General features: G+C 39.3%; 1 protein-coding gene across 2 annotated transcripts in view; it reads right to left on the bottom strand.

The window, feature by feature from the left end:
• Window positions 1–473: 473 nt before the first annotated feature.
• hycc1 (hyccin PI4KA lipid kinase complex subunit 1) overlaps window positions 474–14,105 on the bottom strand; it is a 103,555-nt gene continuing 89,923 nt past the window's right edge. The window contains exons 11-12 of one of the 2 annotated variants that reach the window (XM_070880967.1): window positions 8,798–9,084; window positions 3,189–3,275 (exon numbers count right to left, since the gene is read on the bottom strand). In XM_070880967.1, coding sequence (XP_070737068.1) covers window positions 8,831–9,084 — 254 coding nt within the window. In that variant the 3' untranslated portion in view covers window positions 3,189–3,275; window positions 8,798–8,830. Of the gene's footprint in view, window positions 3,276–8,797; window positions 9,085–14,105 lie in introns of both variants that reach the window. The other variant, XM_070880966.1, reaches the window with a different exon arrangement.

The following is a 14,105-nucleotide window of genomic DNA, read 5'->3' as shown; positions in this document are numbered from 1 at the left end:
TTTTTAGGTTTTCCAAGGGTAAATTTGAGCTCTCAGTCAAGGCAGTTTGTACACATGGTTTCATCAAATATAAAAAGCTATGTATCGATATTAACATCTAAATAAAACAAATTATAAAATACGCTGCAGAACGTTTATGCGGCCTCACTTCATACTGATAAAATGAGTCCGCCAATTCAACAGTTCAGATCGTCTGTTAATGATGTAAAGATTATACCCACTGGTAATTGCAGTTTTGCATCTTAATGGAGATATAAAAAGTCAACTTATGAGAAAATTTAAACTTCTCAATCAAAAATGCAATAGAAAGCAAGAGACATATTCATCAATTTTAGTGAAACTGACAAATCAGGACAATAAAACCGACTAAATCTTTTCCCAATTTATATTATTTGTCTACAACAAGGATAACTATGCAATGCTGATTTAAAAAAAAAATGATTTTTAATTTTCTGTAAAGGAAACAGTTAGTTACTCAAAGTCATCCCTTATTCACAAATGCAGAATACTAGTTTGAATTGTAGGCAGCATAATTAAAATGGTTACAAATATATTTCTGAATTCTTAAAGCCAGTATTAATACAAAAGTACACATTTCTAATCAAGACAAATTTACAAAATCTAGAAAAACAACCAAAGCAAATGTGCCTATTATCTAACCCTTCGAGAAACGCCTACCCGTCAGTTATCTTAAGTTGTTTTCGTGTTTTACAGTGCATGTCTGAAAAAATTTAAGATGGCAGTCACATGTTACTATGAGATATTTAACAGCATTGTGCAACACTTGATTAATTCACTTTTTAATCCAGACTTCAATTTTTATAGAATGCATGTGGTCTTTTCAACTGGCACCTCCCACTATTGCATCAAACTCCAAGGAATAAATCTGGATAATAAAGTGCTATATTGGATATTCTGAGAATATTAAATATCAGACATGTGGAACATAATCAACATTTGAGCAACAATCAAGCTTTTTAAATGAATACACTAATATATAAAATACAAAGTATCAGCTAATATTTGAGGAGAATACTGTTGAAAACAACCATTACATTTCTCAAATCTGTTTATCTATCCAATATAAACATGTAGTGATGACATTTATTAAATCATTTAAATGCTTATGCTATTCCATCATTAAAAGGCATCATGTAGGCATCCAAATGACTCAGTTTATAAAAAATACTCTTGGAACCATTTCATGCAGACCAGGAATGTCTAAAGTTTGATCCCTGGTCTGCACTAAGTTGTCTTATCTTAATCTGGGCACTACAATTTGCCTTGGACCAAGGAAGGGGAAAAATTGTTTATTTCCTGCCCTTACCGAGTCTCAGTGATCCTACCAAAAAAAATGCATGCGTAGAAGTTGAAATAAAATTGAGTTATGTTACAAAATGAATATACTCCAGTTTTGTACAAAATATTGCACAAATATAACTGCATAAAACAATAATACATGACTAGCAAGTGTTAATGGTTCAGTAAAATATGTAAACTTTAAAAATCCACTTTAATATTACTTTCTTTACTTTTTCAGCAACTGCAATATATTGTTGCCTGGCACAAAACATTTTTTTTTTTAAATTGAAAAATTAATAAAAATCTTCAAGATAAACAGCAATTTGTACAAAGGAAACTAAAAAAATAGATCAGTTATTTTGTACCAAATAATTTTACTCTTAATTGATTTTATTCTTCAACAAATATTTTAGTAAGGCAGCTGTTTCTAAAACTATAGATCAGCTTCACAATAATTGACATTTTAAAAATAATAAACTGTCCAACAGTCTGTAAATGTTACACTAAAATAAAAATTTCTGCTCAAAGTGCTATAATGGCAGCTAGAACCACAATAATAGAACTGATTTTTGCAAAAACCCAACCAGGTCTACTCTTTGTTCTACAAGTTAACATTTTCAATGCCTGGTACACTAAGATGAACATTTCTGCTCAAAGTGCTATAATGGCAGCTTGAACCACAATAATAGGACTGATTTTTGCAAAAACCCAACCAGGTCTACTCTTTGTTCCACAAGTTAGCACTTTCAATTTCTGGTACATCGAGGTTGACTGGTAACTTCTGTAATGGTTAATGAGAGGAGATCTTAGAATTAGAAACACTTTTATATTTACTGTTTTAAAGCAGCATTGTTTATAAAAAATGTCTGAAAAAGGGACCAAAGATGTAGATGTGCGTATGTATATATAATATACACACAGCTTAAATGACTATAAAGCCCAAGATAGCTACAAAATCTAGTTCAACTAAGTTCATATAAAAATTCTACATTTACATAATTACCTTGAACTCGCACGGCTTTTACACTATAGCAATTTTCAACCCTCAAACTACATTTCAATTGAATGTGGTAGAAATAACATAAGTTCGGTCGTGTAAAGAGCAAGATACAGATCACAACAGAAACAAATATTACAAGGCTGTTTCTTCAAGTGAGAAGGCGCTAAGTTGTTCACTATTATAATAGTCAATTTCTCAAGGTGCACATTAATGAAGGGTTCTGAAGTGTTATACACCATACTTTTCATTGTTGTTCAATGAATACGTGTTTTTACAGGCACATTAATGATTAAAAAATTTGATGCTTCACACAGTATTTATGCTCCGTAAAAGTAGTTTTACATTTGACAAAATCAAAAATTATACCAACTACAAAAAAAACATACAAACTTTTCTTTAATGTCCATGTTGAAAAGTTACATGTCTGTTGAGAGATGAACATTAAAGCTAGGCGAGCGCTGTTACTTCTGCTGTTGTGTGATGGAAGCTTGAAGGTCACGATCAGACACAAGTGCAAGCCTATCATCTTGAAGGCTGCAAGCTGAGAATCTGTTGCATTCTGCTATATTCCTACTCGTGGCACTATCTGGATTGCTTCCAATAAAGACACCACTAACCTGTTCAAATGATTTACTGAAAAGTGTTGTAGCAGTGTTAGCCAGACTGCGGCTTCCTGGCTTGGGCAGGGACTGGCTGCTCGTCAGAGTCAGTCTTTTCACGGACACGAGCTCTAGATTCTCACTCACAGCTCTTTGGGACTGCTTACGAGCAAGGTGTTCCCGGCAGGTCTCGTCTGCCATGTCTCTATCTCTGCCAGGTTTGCTGCCTAAAGATTTCCATTGACTTTTCCCAGCAGGTGTCTTGTTGGCTGTACTACCGATTATAATGCTCGTGTTTGAAACCCTGCAACAAAATCCTTCATCCACTTCAGAGATGTCCATAAGATCCTCCTGGGCTTTTAAATCAGTTGCTTCTAGAAAAAGACAAAGATTGATTCATTCTTTTCACCTCTACTTCCTAACAATAATAGCAGTTCTACATTTTTAACAATTTTCCTCATTTTATAAGCAGCAATAGCTTTAAAATACAATTACAACTGTTTTATTTCTACAAAGACACAAAATAAAAATGTGAAAGATATTATAATTTAACTGTTGAAGCTACTTAAAATGAATAGTCAGTGTGGGAGGGAAATACTTGAACATAAAGTATTTATACCATCATGCTCATTACTTGCAATTTCCCCAATGTTAACCTAACCTGCCCGGCGGGAACAGGGCGGATTCGGGTTGGACGCCTGTTTTACACCTCATTTTGCCTTCAACTGTGAAATCGGATGGGGTGTAAACAAAACCATTCCCGCCAGGTGTCTTGTTTATCAGTTTTCTTAATTAGTTGGTGTGACTCAGGCTACAAGGGAGAAGATATGTTCTCACCTTTTCCCTAATTAGCTTCCCTATTCCAAGGGAGGTTGAGCAGGCAAGCCATTCCCTTCCAAATCTCCAAAGCCACTCTGAAAGCAGCAGTTCTGGAGGATTCCTTCTGCTTTTCTCTCCCTCCCGGTGAAGAAACCACAAGGTCTCTGGGCCTCTCACCTTGCCAGTGACAGTACTGATTAGATGTAAAACCTTGCTATTCCTCTGTGCCACAGTAAATTAAAGTTCCAAAGCACCACATTACCACTGGAATGAAAAGGTCACAAGGAAGCATCAAATAACATTGGATTCATGCCAAACTGACAGCTTGTGGTAAGCTCGTCAACGTAGCACCAGGTGAGCTTAATTAAAAAAATTAAACTGCAAGAAAGTTTTATAACGTTGTATACAAAAGCTTTATCAACATCACGTGAAACAGCTGGAGCATAGTATTTTTGCTCCATATTCAACTTCTCTGTATTCGCTCCAGTGAGCTATCACATTCGCACACCAGCTATACTGCCATTTTTGTGTAGCTGAAAAGCAGTTTCAATTGCATATGAACACAAAACTTGCTGTATAGCTCAAAAGTGCTGGTGACACCCTGATTGAAGGCAAGAGCTGTGGAACTAGCTTCGGAAGGAAGTTTCACATAATTTGGTCTTCATACCGAGTTTCAAAACCAGGTGTAAAATAATTCTGAGGCAGTCCACTCTTTGAACTTCACCTTTAATCACATGGGGCCTGACCCCGAGGAGGGGGTGGGGCGAGTTATGGGCCAAGTACTTTATATCAGTATTTCCTCTGCACGGAGTTACTTCCTTTAACTTGGGGAAAATGTTTTATATAATTACACACCAATTATGAACTACTGAAACATGCAATATCCAACTAGGCTAATATACATTTATGCCAAATTTGAATCACTTTTATTCACTGATAAATTTTAAGTATGGTCAGTTGTACACTGGATTAGCTCATTTATTGCAGTCAAATTAACACAAAAATGTGGGTAGACATACAGATTTGGGTGATGCAGTAAATGAAAACTGATAGACAGCATTGAGCAAAGAAATAAACAGTCGTTAAAGCATACATAAGTGGCAAGGTTTAAGTGCGAAGTTTAAGTGGTAACTTCTCACCTTTCAACAAAGTGAACAAGTACTAAAGGGGTTACTGCTATAGTCACCTGGGTGAAAATAGCTAGGAGTCTAGGAAAGTGTGCTGAATGCAGAAAGCATAATTGAATGTTCAGTAGTAGTAGGTGATGAATAACAAAATCCACTTGCACTTCAATGGTAAACAGTACTTGATCAATCTTGCTTTGCCCTCCCAAGTTAGCTTTAACTGGCACATATCATCATAACCAAGACCAAAGACATTTTACAGCAAGGAACAAAAAAAGGAAACTCTGCAGTACAATTATCTAAATTCTATGGCAAAAAACTCATTATAAATGGCAAGACTACAAACTTGGGTTAAATTAGCAGTATTTTTTGGAATAGGGGAACATGAGGATCACTATTTTACTACTTTTGTCTCTTAATGGAGCACAACAAAGTATCTTAGTAGAGGTGAAACAGTCCTGAATATTATCCAAGGTAATTTAATTGGTTCCAAATATCAAAACAGCATTGCCAAGAACCATCAGGCCAGTTTGGCTTGACTGGTAGCACTCATCTTTGATGCAGAAATTTGTGGAGTTAAAACACATAATTTTAGGCAGACACTCCAGTGTACTTCTGAGGGAATGCTGCTTCGTTAGGGATGCCATCCTTTGGCTGAGACGTTAAACGATCTGCTATTTTAGCATTTCAGCTGGAGGTTAAGAATCAGAACTAGTACCACCAAGAACAGGTTAACAAGTCAGTTATCTCATTATCGTGAGATCTTACATGCAAAATAGCAGCCACATTTGACTATCTAGCAAAAGTCGCTGCAATTTATTGCATGTAAGACACAAAGGATTTCAGAGAAACAAGGGGCTGGAATTTCACCAGCTTTTTCTGCATTTTTCAACGGTATTTCTTCGTTTTGGGTGGTAAAAGATGCGGCGGGAAATTCATTGCAGTCTTCCACCGCGGTTTTGAAATACCGCTGGGGAGCGGACTGCAACACTCGAAAAACCGCTTCCACCCGAGTTTGGTCACAGCGGTGACCCGTAGAGGGGGAAAAAAAACGCCGAGGAGAAACAAGTCGGAGCAGCCCTTGGAACAGTGGTTAGTATTGAAACCTTACAAAAAAGGTAAGCTAAAGTTTTTTTTAAAAAAGACTATTTTGCAGCGATTCACAAGAAAAAGGTCTTGTGAATGTTTTGCGATTTAAAATTTTTTTGAAAAATAGTGTGTGTGCCCCCTCCCAACAGTATTGGCCTCGGACTAAAGTTGATGAGGATTGCAGTTTCCGCCGCGAATCCTCGAGCAACACCAATTTTTCCTGATGGGCGGATTTTTTCTCTTTTTTCCATGAATTTTCTGCCGAGAATTTATAGCGGAGTCATAGCAGTTTTTTGGGCAGCAAACTGCTGGTGGCGGTTTTTGATGAATTTCCAGCCCAAGGTACTTTAAGTGCAAGTCTTCTTCTTGAGTTTTGGGTTCAACATGCATACCTTTTGCAAATGTGGTGAGTTAGTACAGTGTTGTGTTGTTTCATCCACTCAAAAATGATACTTTTCACATGGAGTATCATTACACTAGCATGCATAGAAACCGTCATTTATGGAACATACTTGTTGATGAGATTCAACACCGCCTCCAGTGCGCCAGCGCAGCCTTCGGCCGCCTAAGGAAAAGTGTGTTCAAAGACCAGGCCCTCAAATCTACCACCAAGCTCATGGTCTCCACAGGGCTGTAGTAATACCCACCCTCCTGTGTGGCTCAGAGGCATGGACCATGTACAGAGAACATCTCAAGTCTCTGGAGAAATACCACCAACGCTGCCTCCGCAAGATCTTACAAATCCCGTGGGAGGACAGACGCACCAACATTAGCGTCCTTGACCAGGCCAACATCCCCAGCATTGAAGCATTGAAGCACTGACCACACTTGATCAGCTCCACTGGACAGGCCACATTGTTCGCATGCCTGACTCCCAAAGCAAGCGCACTACTCTGAACTCCTTCATGGCAAACGAGCCAAAGGTGGACAGAAGATTCGTTACAAGGACACCCTCAAAGCCTCCCTGATAAAGTGCAAAATCTCCACTGACACCTGGGAGTCCCTGGCCAAAGACCGCCCGAAGTGGAGGAAGTGCATCCGGGAGGGCGCTGAGCTCCTCGAATATCAACGCCCAGAGCGTGCAGAAAACAAGCACAGGCAGCGGAAAGAACGTGCGGCAAAACCTGTCCCACCCTCCCTTACCCTCAACGACTGTCTGTCCCACCTGTGGCAGGGACTGTGGCTCTCATATTCGACTGTTCAGCCACCGAAGGACTCATTCTAAGAGTGGAAGCAAGTCTTCCTCGATTCTAAGGGACTGCTGATGATGATGATGATGTCTATGCCAAAGTCAAATTTCATGGCTAGTCAATTGTAGAGATCGTGCTCATAATTATTTACAATTCTTACTTCATTCAATGATCGACTTTCTCTGATAACAATTTGTGCTTTCCCAATTCCTAAGATTTTCCATCATTATTACTGATGCCACATTGCAGACTTGGCTAAAAATTTACATTTCAGTGATGAGCATTTGATTTCTAGTCCTACAAATAAAATGAACTAACCATATTTTTTCTAAGTACACTCATGCAACAGTTGATAATGAAAGGAAAGACTTTATAATTTAAGTCATGATCCTGAATCTTACTGCAGTTGTACAGGGCCTTAGTGAGGCCTCACCTGGAATATTGTGTTCAGTTTTGGTCTCCTAGTCTGAGGAAGGACGTTCTTGCTATTGAGGGAGTGCAGTGAAGGCTCACCAGACTGATTCCAGGGATGGCTGGGCTGTCATATGAGGAGAGACTGGATCAACTGGGCCTTCATTCACTGGAGTTAAGAAGAATGAGAGGAGATCTCATAGAAACATATAAGATTCTGACGGGACGGGACAGGTTAGATGCGGGCAGAATGTTCCCGATGTTGGGGAAGTCCAGAACCAGGCGACATAGTCTTAGGATAAGGGGAAGGCCATTTAGGACTGCGATGAGGAGAAACTTTCTTCACTCAGAGAGTTGTTAACCTGTAGAATTCCCTGCCGCAGAGAGTTGTTGATGCCAGTTCACTGGATATATTCAAGAAGGAGTTAGATATGGCTCTTACAGTTAAGGGGATCAAGGGGTATGGAGAGAAAGCAGGAAAGGGGTACTGAAGGAATGATCAGCCATAATGATCTTATTGAATCGCGGTGCAGGCTCGAAGGGCCGAATGGCCTACTCCTGCACCTATTTTTCTATGTTTCTATGAATTCCTATAGTTGCGTATCAGTTTAGACAGAGAAATGCATTTTATGGGAAAGCAATATGTACTGATTAAAGTATTAAGAATTCGGTAAATTCTTCAATCCAACAATTCTCTTCAATTATTCAAGTTCAAACTCGTGTTGCCAGTCATAAATCTATTTTTAAGTGGCACGTGATAAAAGGAAATATAAAATAAAATTGTCTAGATATTTAGTGTGTAAATTTAGCTAGAGTTGCATTAGTTGTTATACATTTCCCATCCAGAAGGCTGCAGTACATTTCTGTTGTTGATTTCGAGTTTTAGAATGTGTGTGTTATCATATTAATGCTGTCGGTATAGACATTCATTTTGTGAGCAATTCTATTCAAGAAACAAATATATTAATGAGCATCACTCAGCCACTGAACACCTTTTAAGTAGCTATTTGAGTAGTAATCAACAACACTGCTGCACACATTAATTTTAAACAAAGGTTCTAATGAACAAGTTAGGTTATCAGTGCAGTTTTTAGATACAAGCTATGTTTTATGTTAATAGCCAGAATTGTGAATCATGCGCATTTGATATTTTACTAATAAGATTATTTTGCATTGCATTTAGCATCAATTCACATTAAGATTTCCTTTTTGGATTTCCAGAATATAGTAATATGCAATTCTTAACCCCCAACTCCCAGATACCTTTCGGTGCGAGCATAGAGCAATCAGTTAGTATTAGACTCTGCTAGAGGAATGTATTCCATCCTCCATCTTTTTCCTCAGAGATTTCTGTCTCTTGATTTCTTTGCCATCTGTCTTAGGATCTGAAGCTGGTTCTTGTACACCCTGATAATGCTGAGCATCATTCTCGGTTTGCGTTTTGCTTCTCTCCCCATTATCATGTTTATCTTCTGGCACATTTGTCACATTAGGGTCTGATAAAGGGAGCTTGTGAGATTCGACTGAGTCAGAATGGTTGGTAGATAAATCTAGGATTGAAGATGACAAGATGTATAATGGCTGAAACACAAAAAAAAACAGAACACCACAAAAACAGTAGAAAAAAATACATGGCAAACAAGTTTGATTTTAGGCCAATCTCAGATTAATGAACATTTTCCAAAAATGGACGGAGGGGGAAGTTGCACTTTTATTTAAAATTAATGCACCCTGATACATTGTAAATTGACATCCTCATCTCTTTTCCCTCCTATCCTAATAAAAAAGGTAGCATTTCGAACTATCACAATCATGAGAATTTTCAAAAGTAATTTGACATTACTATATCTTTCCATTAAAAAATGGCTTTAATGTTTACTGTTCTACAGCAAAAAAAAATTAAAGGGCAAACTAAAATGTTCCAGCCTGGCCAAAGCTTATTGAACAGCCAAGACTCACATCCTCACGTGACCAAGAGGAGGAAATGCCAAAAATTGTATTCCAATTTTTACCTATGTGTGAAAGTACATTTTCTTCATCTCACAAATGACTAAGTTATTGCTGCTTTAACTGCTATCAGCCTAATTATTACAAATTATCTACTATAAGGCATATTACAGAAAAAAAAGTATGTGGACCAGCAAATTCAGTGCCACATCATGAATTTGCATTATAGATCATATGGTCAGTCAGTTTAATGAAACAAACCCCAGACTTAAAACTGGAAATTTGTGTTATAGATTGCACCAAAGTATCACTATAGAATTTCCTACCATTTTCTGCAGATTTCTACAAATTTGTATCATATCCCTTTGCATGGATCATAATAAAATAAAATTTAGCAGCAAGAGAATCTTATGTACACTATTTAATCTACTTTGCCTTCAGAAAATAGTGTATTTGAACAATCTTACATTTATTATAAAATGATGGGATTCTGCAGTAGCAGCTATTTTTACATGCCAAGAAGACCATTAATCAAGTGTTCAGTTATGTCCTTTTTATCTCCAGCATTCGGACCTTAGATCATCAATTGTCATGTTAATGTTCCCTAGTAAGAGTTCTTCAAACTGAAGACTAGTTTCTACATCTTTCAGCCAAGGAACAAGATACTGTTTCACCAAATATTTTTGCAGCTTCCAAGTGCAGACAATTCAATCTTAGAGTTACAGGACAGGGTCTAAAATTGAACATATTTTCGAAGCAAATGTTCCTTTTATCTGATTCACTTTTATTTTTAAGCAGTAGTGGCAACTAAATGACTTGAGTGCAGAATAATTTTGATGAAATCAGTGTTTGTGATTGAGAATAGTGAAAACCCCCAAATTGAGACACAAACAAAAAGAACACAGATTTCTTCCGGTAAATTATAGATATAAAACTTTAGACAAGTACTTTTTTCTGAAGCAAATATGATTTGAAGAGAATTAACATTGAAAATTAACAAACTAAATTTTGCACCTTAAATTTCTAAGTTTGAAACAATTTGCTCTTGTGACTTTAGCCGTTGATACTTTGGTTTGTATACACAATCTCACATATATACAATGTAGAGAGCATTTTGTTGATTAAAAATCTTGCATATTCTGTAAAAAGTATGTAATGTTTTGATGTACAGATATAGGGGTCAAGTTTCGGCCGCCCGCTAGAACGGCGCACATCGGAGAGGCCCGTCTAATTTATAGAACAAAAATTGCGCCGAATACTTACCTCACGATTCTCAGATAGCTGTAGGCCCAATTCCACCTCGGCGCTGCGCAGCAGGAGCTGTTGGGGGCGGAGCTACAGCCCTGCGCCGAAAACAGTGCCGGCAGCTGCACGCGTGCGCAGTAACTGCCGGCATCTTGTCTCTGGGGCGACAACCCTATCCCAGGCCAAAAGGACGTCGCCCCTATCCCTGTGGCATGCGCATCTTACCTCGGCGGCCCGCCCGCCCGCATGGCCTCTCGCTGGGGCCGGGACCCGCCCGAAGAACTCTTGGCAGCCGGGGTCGTCGTCGTCGTCATCGTCATCAGCGGGGCCCGCCCGCCCGCATCTCACTGGGGCGGGCCCCGCCCGAAGAGACGTCAGCAAACCGGCATCAGCTGCATGCCCGAAGTCCTCGGCGGGGCCCAGCTTCCTCAACGTCGCCGGGGCCTGCCCGCCCTGCATCTCACTGGGGCGGGCCCCGGCCAAAGAGTCGGCGGCATCGGCAGCCTGGCATCGGCTGCGTGCGGGGCTTCTTCTTCGCCGTCTTCTCTCTCTTTGCCCCCCCCATCTTCCTCTCTTCTCTTCCCCCCCCCCCCCCCCCCAATGTTCTTCTCTCCCCCCCCCATATCTTCTTCTCTCCCCCCCACCCCCCTCTTCTCCCTGGTGCTGCAGCAGACTACCAATAGCCTCCTGAAACCCCTCTCCCCTGCACTCTCCAACAATAAGTGTGAGGAACTCATGGACTTCTTTGTCACTAAGGTTCAGACCATCCATTTAGCTGCCTCTATCGCATCCCTCCCTTCTTCTAGCCTACCAAGCCAAACTACCCCAAGGATTTCCCAGACCTTTACCTAGATCTGAACCCGCATCCTTCTCCTGTTTATCTCTCTGGACACTATTCCGACCATCCAACTCTTCCCTTCCCTGCCCCCATGCTAGCTGGTATTGCAAGTGGTACTGTCCGCCTCCCTTTCAAACTGCTGTCATCCATTCCCACCCCCTACCCTCCCCTCCCCTCCCGCCCCCCACCCGCCCAACAGCTTTTTGACACAGTTGACCACACCATCCTCCTCCACCATCTCATCTCTGATGTCCAGTTGAGTGGGACAGCTATCGCCTGGTTCCACTCTTACTTAGTCAGTCGTAGCTAGAGAATCTCCTGCAATGGCTTTTCTTTCTTGTGGTCCCAACATGGATCCTTTCAGAACACCACTTCCCACCTTTTACCAGTATGAATAACTACCTTTAACCCCTATCCGTTTTCTGTTTTGTAGCCAGCTTGCTATCCATTCTGCTACTTGTCCTCTGACTCCACGTGTTCTGACCTTAGTTTGAAGTTTACTATGCGGCACCTTATATGAATGTATATATTATAACCCTTGTCTACCCTTTGTTAATTCTTCAAATAAGTCAATAAGATTGGTTAAGCATGACTTTCCCTTTTGAAATCTGTGCTGACTATTCTTAATTATATTTGAAGTTTCTAGATGTTTCACTATTACATCTTTGAGTAAGAAATCATTATATTTCCCAACACCAATGTTAAGCTAATTGGTCTAGAGTTCCCTGGACTTGTTCTATATCTCTTTTTAAATATAGGAATCAGAATGCACGGATGCAATCCATCTGGACCTGGGGTTTTATCTTAACTTCCCTGCAACCAACATTAAACTAATGGACCTATAATTAATCCCCTTTCTTAAATAGCCTCCTTCCAATGTATTGAAGACAGCCAGACTTAAGTGAATACACCTGTCAGTGGCTCAGATAAACCTTCCCCATTTCTTTAAGCACTCTGAAGTAAATGTAATTAGGTCCAGAGCTGGGAATCTGACTGTAAATGCATATCCATTGTACCATATCTATGGCTTGAAATAGTGGGTGACCACATAGTCAAGGCATAGAAACCCTTCCTAGGTTGTGTTGCTGAAGCATGTGCACAATAGACTAATAATTTTCCCTTGCTGCCCAATTTGGTTACATAATTCTCCTTACTGTACTTAGATGTATTTCAATTGGTGTTGTTGGGAAGAGACACAATCCTAGTCCCCCTCACAATTTGAAACATTATGATTCCACCACTGACAACAGAATAAGCATTAGATGTATGGAGTAAGGAAGGAGAAATAATAGGGCAACACTACTGTACTTTTCCATGCAAATTAAACTGGCCTCCAGTTCCTATGCATTTCAAGTATATTCAGCACAGTCAAATACCACTAAAAAAACACAGCATTACAACCGTAGCATTTAATCAATTGGGGATGGGGGGGGGGGGAAAGAGAGGATTTAAAAAAACAATGACATCCGCTCCATGACTCCAATAAGAAGCAGCCAAAACAGGAATTCTGACAGGAAAACTTTTTGAGCAGATTTGAATTCTGAAAATATCAGACATCAGCTATGCAAGGTTTCCAGTTCTTCAACCACAATATTAGGTTGATCTGAATCGCCAAACAGTAAGCTGCCAGTTGTACTTAAATAATAAGGTTTTGCTACTTCATTATATATACTTCATGGCTACACATGTACATTTGTAATGTCCTCCCAGAGAACATCAGTTCACATATCAATTCTTCCTGGTCTGTAGCAAACAGGGATTTGTTTTTTTAAGCGTAAAACAAGCATTTTATATTCAATTCATCATCTGTCTCCTGATACAAGTGAATCTTTGTTGCATTAAATTTTCAAAAGTGTTGCCTCAGCCCTATGATCAATTACACAGGACTTTAAAATTCGAGTCTTTAAAATTTAATTTTCCACCCCTTCACTGTCATAGCAATGCTGAACGCCAGGAATGAACAACGTTGGCCTTCAGCATTATTATGGCCAACATGTAATGTCCTACACCTCAAAAGTATTTCATTAGCTGTAAAGCACTTTGGCACGTCCTGCGGTTGTCAAAGATGCTATATAAATGCAAGATCTTTCTTTCACATTCTTAAATTATATTTTTATTCACGTACGTATTACATTACTTGACAAGAGTCAGTTTCCACCCGAGTACAAGTCTTCCTCTGCATTGATGAATAGACATGGAAGTGGCTCCAATAAATCGAACAATTTCATTTAGGAGTCACTTCTTTGCCTTTGGAAGAATCATATTAAACTCAACACACTGAATTTTGATTTATATGTGCTGAACAGACACTGTTGATTGTGATAGAGAATGTACAATGCACTCATCAAGACAGGAAGCTAAGTAAATTATTAGTTATCAGGTTCTGTTGGAATCAGTGAATTAAAGGGAAGGGGCATCAATCCTGACAAGTAACAGATAATATATATTGTTGCCATTCCACCGCCCCCCCCCCCCCAACCCCACGTAAAACAGATAAAAATATGGCATTATCTGACAAAGTGCATTAAATGGTGAATTATT

Source organism: Pristiophorus japonicus, chromosome 5 (assembly GCF_044704955.1).
Source record: "Pristiophorus japonicus isolate sPriJap1 chromosome 5, sPriJap1.hap1, whole genome shotgun sequence".
Lineage (NCBI taxonomy): Eukaryota > Metazoa > Chordata > Chondrichthyes > Pristiophoridae > Pristiophorus > Pristiophorus japonicus.
This window is presented reverse-complemented; position numbering and strand designations above follow the sequence as displayed.